This window comes from Myotis davidii, unplaced genomic scaffold, assembly GCF_000327345.1.
Source record: "Myotis davidii unplaced genomic scaffold, ASM32734v1 scaffold425, whole genome shotgun sequence".
NCBI classification, from domain to species: domain Eukaryota; kingdom Metazoa; phylum Chordata; class Mammalia; order Chiroptera; family Vespertilionidae; genus Myotis; species Myotis davidii.
In genome coordinates, this window is record NW_006296413.1 from 3,069,221 (window position 1) to 3,076,527 (window position 7,307).

The 7,307-nt window shown below is 40.8% G+C and overlaps 1 protein-coding gene across 1 annotated transcript in view; it reads right to left on the minus strand.

The window, feature by feature from the left end:
- The window catches only part of PACS1 (phosphofurin acidic cluster sorting protein 1), a 36,693-nt gene extending 29,613 nt beyond the window's left edge, over window positions 1-7,080 (minus strand). Inside the window, exon 1 of the mRNA XM_015569052.1 lies at window positions 6,992-7,080. Coding sequence (XP_015424538.1) covers window positions 6,992-7,048 — 57 coding nt within the window. The 5' untranslated portion in view covers window positions 7,049-7,080. The remainder of the gene's footprint in view (window positions 1-6,991) is intronic.
- Window positions 7,081-7,307: the final 227 nt, after the last annotated feature.

The window sequence follows — 7,307 nt, forward strand, 5'->3', positions numbered from 1 at the left end:
TCGTGATTGTGCTCCTCACTCACTGTTTCTCTCCCCAACACTACTCCAGTCAGAACTCTATGATTTCAATATACATATGATCTTTCCAACAGCCTGACCTCTAAATCCCAAGTTCTTCTCTTCCATTGATCTTGTCCTCACAGTTGTCCTAGTCACTCACTCACTCACATGATCATATTATAAGCAATGCTTAATTTCAGTTTTATGCATCCCACTCACACTCTATTGGCACTTCCTATCTTTTCAGCTCATTCTCTCTAGTTTGTCAACAATGATAATCCTTCAAACTCACCAAAGCCTACAATCCATTGATCCTCCCATCCTTTCATTCCCCGTCATGTCCCTGTTGTTCCTGCTTTCCTCGTTAACCCAGCTTCAATGCCATCATCAATCTTTATAAGCATGTCCTTGCCCATGCCCTTAACTCCTTTGCCTGCTATTGTTCTGAGTACTCATTTGGTAAATTACAACCCTGTTTAATTCCAACTGCACCAGCTGAACATGCCTGGAGAGAATCCTATAATCAGGCTAACTGTTCTGACTTTAAATTTATGACCCCAAATCTTCATGCTGCCCAGCAATCACACTGCATTCTCCAAGTCCTTCCATTTTCTAAGCCAATAACCTTGATTCCTGAGAAAACGGAAAACCAGGAAAAGAGCCCCCCCAGCTCCCGCCACACCCACCCACTTCCTGACCACCTTTGTACTCACACCCTCTCCCTCCTGGGACACAGATGAACCCCTGCTCCTGTCCTGTCAATCGTCCTCCTTGGATCTCATCCCTTCTCACCTACTCAGACTGTTCTAGCCATTCTTTCCTCGCCTACATAATCAACTTTCTTCTCTATTCTGAATCATTTCCCTTAACAATAACATGCCATTATTTCTTTTTTTTAAGTCCTCTCTTGTCCCCACATGCCCTGCTGACTACCACCCCTACCTCACTTTCCTTTTATAGCAAACTCAAGAGTTGTCTATTTTGGCTGCCTTGAAGTCTTCTCCCATTTCCTCTTGAATGCATCCCAGTCAGCCCTCCGATACCACCATTCCTCCAAAACTGCTACTGACAAGGTCTCGGCTAACCTCCCCTTGGAGGAACTGACGATCTGTCCTCCCTTCCGGAACCTATCTGCGCTTTGTCAGAGCCCATCGCCCGCTGCGTCAGCAGCACTTCCTTCATCTGGCTTCCAGAACGCCACTCGCCTGGATTTCCTCTTACCCTCTTGCTGCTCTTTCTTGGTTTCAGGTCCTTCTTCCCCATGACTTTTTAATATTGGGGTGCTGGCACCTCAATCCTTAGACCTGTCCTCTCCTTTATATGCACTTCACTCCCGATGATCTCATCTAACTTATGGTCTCAAATATGTCGATGACTCTCCAAATGACTTCTCTCCCCATCTCTCTCCTGAACTCTAAACTCATACATTCGACTCTCTTTTCAGTATCTCCTCCTGGATGTTTAATAGGCATCTCAAACATAATATGATAACCTGAAATTTGGATGTTCCCTCCAAACCGGTTTCACCACAGTCTTCCCCATCTCGCCTAGTGGCATTTTCACCCTACCAGTTGCTTACTCAAAAATTCTGCCACCTCTTCAGAATCACTGCTGTAGCCTATTAACTGGTCCTCCTGGCTCCTCTTTCAGTCTTCTCTCCACACAGCAGCCAGAGTGGTCCTATCACTTTTCTGTTCAAGCGAATCGATTCAAGCAAAACCCTCCAATTCACACAGAATGAAAGCCAGAGACCTTGCAATAATCTGCACACATCCTCTCCCCCTCCCTGTTCAACCTCATCTCCTATAGCTCTCACTTCTCCCCACCCTCACTGGCCTCCCCCTCCTTCTTCTTGATTCTGCCAGACATGCCAAACACAAGCATCCCAGACACACTCCTGCCTTAGAGTCCTGTCATGGCGTTTGCCTCTGCTTGGAATGCTCTTCCTCCAGATATCTGCATGGCTCCCTTCCTCACTTCCTTCAAAGCCTTCTCAATGAGGCCTACCTTGACCAACACATATAAACTATAATTTGTACCATCCCCACTCTCACTCTGCATGCTCCATCCTTTCTTTTATATGATTTATTTATTTCCCCAACGGAACATACCACCTTCCAATAGCAGCAGTCCACATTATCACTATCCAAATATGTGCTATAAATACCTGTAAACATTTCTATACTAAATACATTATCTAAATTGCAAACCTATTAAAGTGAATTGCATATGCAGGTAACAGGACATAGGGTACAGTGCAGTCATGGCTCTGGTACTTTTATTTATTTTTATTTTTTTTAAAAAAAAATATATATATTCAATTTTTTTCTTTTTTTTATTATTATTAAGGTATTACAAATACCTTAAAATATATTTTAATTATTTAAATACCCCTAAAATATATTTTTATTGATTTTTTACCGTGAGGAAGGCAGAGTGATAGAGAGTTAGAAACATCAATCAGCTGCCTCCTGCGCACCCCCCACTGGGGATGTGCCCGCAACCAAGGTACATGCCCTTGACTGGAATCGAACCCGGGACCCTTCAGTCCGCAGGCCGACGCTCTATCCACTGAGCCAAACTGGTCAGGGCGGCTCTGGCATTTTTAAAGCGTGATGCATTTCTGCTTCCATCTTTCCCACCCTCTCCAAAGACTAAGCCCTTCATGGGTCCCAATACTCGCTTCTTCCAGGTGCCTGGGATACCAACTTGGGTCCAATTTAAAAATTATCTTTAGTATCTTTATGTCTCACTTAAAATCTATATAATAGTATACCTTCATTTGCAGTATAGAAGCAAAACAATTTATATCTGATACTATAGGACCATTACAGTACATAAAAATACCCATTAATGAGTATTAATATATTAAAAATTAAGTCACTGGTGTTTTATTTTTATTTAATTTTTAAAAAATTTTATTGATTTTGGAGAGACAGAGAAACATTAATTTGTTGTTCCACGTATTTATGCATTCATTGGTTGATTCTTATGTGTCTTGACCAGGGATTGAACCCACAATCTTGGCATAAGGGGATGACACTCTAACCAACTGAGTTACCCAACCAGGGCATCACTGGTGTTTTAAATTCTTCTTTTTTAAATAAAACTATTCTCAGTGGATTGTCATACAGATATTTAAGAGTGCTGTAGTGGGGGGGGAAAGTGCTCTAGTGGTATTTCAGGAAATAGGCTGAGGTTTTATTTTGTTTTAAAATATTTTATTGATTTTCCACTGAGAGGAAGGGAGAGGGATTGAGAGTTAGAAACATCGACGAGAGAGAAACATCGATCAGCTGCCTTCTGCACACTCCCTACTGGGGATGTGCCTGCAACCCAGGTACATGTCCTTGACTGGAATCGAACTTGGGACTCTTGAGTCCATAGGCTGACATTCTATCCACTGAGCCAAACCGGTCAGGGCTAGACTGAGGTTTTAGATGTCTGAAAATGCATTGCTATTTTCCCCATTTAAATAATGGAAGATAGACTTCTCCCAACCAAATGTTTTTAAGAATGGATTAAAGTTCAAGGAAAACCTGGATATAAGTTTTTTATTTATTATGTTTATTGTCTCTTTCTTTCTACTACAATAATTTTAAACTCTTCAGTCTCAGTATCTTTTTAAACTCTTAAAAATTAGAGGACCCATCAGCAGATGAATGGATTAGAAAACTGGCACCTCTACACAATGGAGTGCTATGCTGCTGTAAAAGGGAAGGAACTCCGACCATTTGAAACAGCATGGATGGAGCTGGAGAGCATTATGCTAAGTGAAATAAGTGAGAGAAAGATATATATCACATGCTCTCACTCATTTGTGGATTATAATGAACAACATAAACCGATAAACAAAAACAGATGTAGAGACAGAGAAGTTCAGGATCCAAAAAACTTTTGTTTATGTAGGTATTTCTATCCATACTTACCTCATTAGGAATTAAAACTGAGATATTTAAAAAAACATATCAATTCATTTAAAATAACTATAATAAGCCTATTATATGTTTGCATAAAAATATTTTTATGAAAAATATCTTTTCCAAAACAAAAATAATTTATAAGATGGCATACAACTATACTGGGATATAATCCAAATGACACCCAATTCACCCATTTAATGTATACAATTCAATGGCTTTTAGTATATTTAGAGTTGTGCATAACACAATCAATTTTAGAACATTTATCATCCCCAAAAGAAACCCCATATTCTTTAGCTGTTGCTCTACCAACTTAATCACCCCCGGTCCCTACCCCGAGGCAACCAGTCATTTACTTTCTGACACTGGATCTGCCTGTTCTGGACATTTCACATAAACGGAACCATATAACATGTGGTCTTTTGTGACTGGCTTCTTCCATTTAGCAGAATGTTTTCAAGGTTCATCAACACAGCCTGCTGTTCAGTCGTCCCTCACTAACCCCCATGCTGGCCTGGTCGCCCCACACAGCCTGCCTATTCAGTCGTTTGGTCATCTCTCACTAAGCTCCCTGCCGGCCTGGTCGTAGGCAGCCATCTTGTGAGGGTGTGAGGGTTAATTTGCATATTACCGCTTTATTATATAGGAGGATTATTACAAAATATTCTGTTATTTCCTTTGAAGTGACGGTTCAAGAAAATATCTTCTCAATACCCAAGTCTGAATAACCAGTTTGTCTGTAAGCCCTTCTCTCAAAGTGAAAATGGTTCCATGAAAAAGCAGTGACTTTAACTCGCTGCACAAGCACTTGTCCCGGAGATGACAGCATTCTTCGCTATGAAGCAGAAGTGCTTTGTGCATATTACCCGTTTTATCACACAGAATATTAGAAAGGCACAGAGTGCAGGGCTGAGATATAGTCAATTAGCCATTTTTACTATTTCTTCAAGGACATTCTTAAGCGAAACTGGCCCTTTTTCGCTTCCTTGGAGTGTGACGGTAAACAATGCAGTAACCACTGGTACAACCTGGGCAACGGCCTTGCTGTGCACTGAGACCTGCTGCTTCACCCACCCGCGCCCACTTCACTGCAAACGTCACCACAAGTGGAAAGAGCAAACAAGGCCACAGCGTTATCATGAAGATCACTTCAACCTGTGTCTCTCCTGAAAGGGGTTTAGGGAGCCCAGAGTCTGCAGACCTCATTTTGAAAACTGCTACTCCACCAGAACGCAAAGGTCCTTCAGGCAGGGATTTTCATCTGTTTTGTTCACTGCTGTATCTAGGCCAGGGGTGGGCAAACTTTTTGACTCGAGGGCCACAATGGGTTCTTAAACTGGACCGGAGGGCCGGAACAAAAGCATGGATGGAGTGTTTGTGTGAACTAATATAAATTCAAAGTAAACATCATTACATAAAAGGGTACGGTCTTTTTTTCTTCAGTTTTATTCATTGGCCATAGTTTGCCCACGGCTGATCTAGCCCCTGGGCCTTGAACAATGCTTCGTGTGTAATAGATGCTTAATAAATATGTATTAAATGATAACATCTGTAATTACTTTCAACTGCTTAGAAATAAAGCAATAAAATTCAGAATATTTGCAGTTTTTTGGTATAATTTAAAATTTTATAGAATGTTAAATATTTAACCAGGAAATAAATTATTTTTTTGGCAAAGGCATTTAACTGCAGGACAGTAAGAGCAGCGGGGAACTTTCAAAACCATACCAACGGTATCTGCGCTAGAAAGCAACAGCTTTTAGCAAAGGAAACAAGCCCTGCCCATTACCCCCAAAGTGGGACAGTGCCTGTGACCTAGAAACGGGTGCAAAACCAGCAAAGGAGGGAAAGATACTGAAAGTTCCCACCTGCACGTACTTGCCCCACACTTTCTTTTCCACCCCTCGTGTCTGCGTATGTTTCACAGAATTTGGAAGAATTATGCACAAAAATGAACAGGGAGTAAGAGTATAAGGTGGGACACAAATGAATTCATAGTAAGTAATTTAAATGTTTTAACTTTTGAGATCTAAATGAAGAGACTTTTATCTCAGAAACACAGCAAAGGACCTCGGTGCATGGTTTACATACATGCTATGAGTGCTATAGATGTGGATGTTAATGAAGCCAGTGGTAGTACAAAAATTGCTGCATGATAGTTGTTCTGGCTAATAAAATATTCCAGTTAGTAGGGAGTTACCATATAGTACACTATTTTTTAATGACTAAGAATTAAATAAATACACCACTCTTAAGCTGAAGAATTCAATAACTATTTAATGACTTCAGAGGCATTTGAGAATCTCGGTAAACTCTAGGGAGTTGTCATTAGAGAAGACTTATCAGTTAAGAAGGTCTGGTAATGGTGTTTAGTGACCACGTAAATTACCAGCTCTCTAGTTTCTAGTCCCACTTCCGCCACTCAGTAATTAGCTGGCAACAGATAAATTCCTTAACTTCTTTTAGTTCACTTTTCCCTTTTTCCCAGAAATTCAGAAATGCTTAGAATATGAAGGTATGTGAAATATTTTGGGTCCTTTGAAGATACTGAGTCAAGAATAGGGAGTTAAATGTGAAGATTATCTAGAATATAAAATATCCCAGTAACATTTTAATCTCTAATTCTGAAATAATAACCTATAAATTTCTCCTACCCTAGAGAAAACCTCCAAAGAAAACCCCAACCCTTGTATCTACTTGGCCTATAAATCCTGAGATATAGGCCGGAACTGGTACAAGCCACCCTAGCAGTTTCTGAATGGTTTACCAAGTACGTACTTTAGCATCTGCATCACTTGGCCTTCACAGTAACTGTGAGACAGGCAGGGCAGAAAGAGCCGTTTTTATTCTCCAGATGAAGAAATTCAGGTTTAGGAAAATTTAGTGCTTTCACTAAGAGTCAGCACGGATTCGGGGAGGTCTCACCAGCTCAACTGTCTTTCCACGTTGCACTTACTTTTTTGAGTGAAGGGAGAGAGGTGGTCCCATCAGCATTTCTGAAGCCCTAACAGTGGGCAAAAGTTATCCAGCTTCCTCAAACCCTGAACAAACAATCCTGCTCAACTCACCTGTAGCTTCACAGCAATGACCACTGAGTTAAGATCTTTGTCCATTTCTTTGAGCATGACCAGCTTCTTCAGGGTCAAGCTGAATAGCCTAGACAAGTTTAGAGAAAGAAGATCCAGTCAGACGTAAGGAACTTATGAGAAAAGTTACTGACATTCTGTCGGGGAAACACTGCTTTATCTCAAGTAAAAATGTCAGAATGCCATTCTCAGTCCAAACTGTGTCTTCCTTTAGTAAATGACCACCCGCCCCTTTTATCTAACTGTTGTACTTGAGAAATGTCAAACAGGTACATTATCCCACCAACCTCTGGGGTGC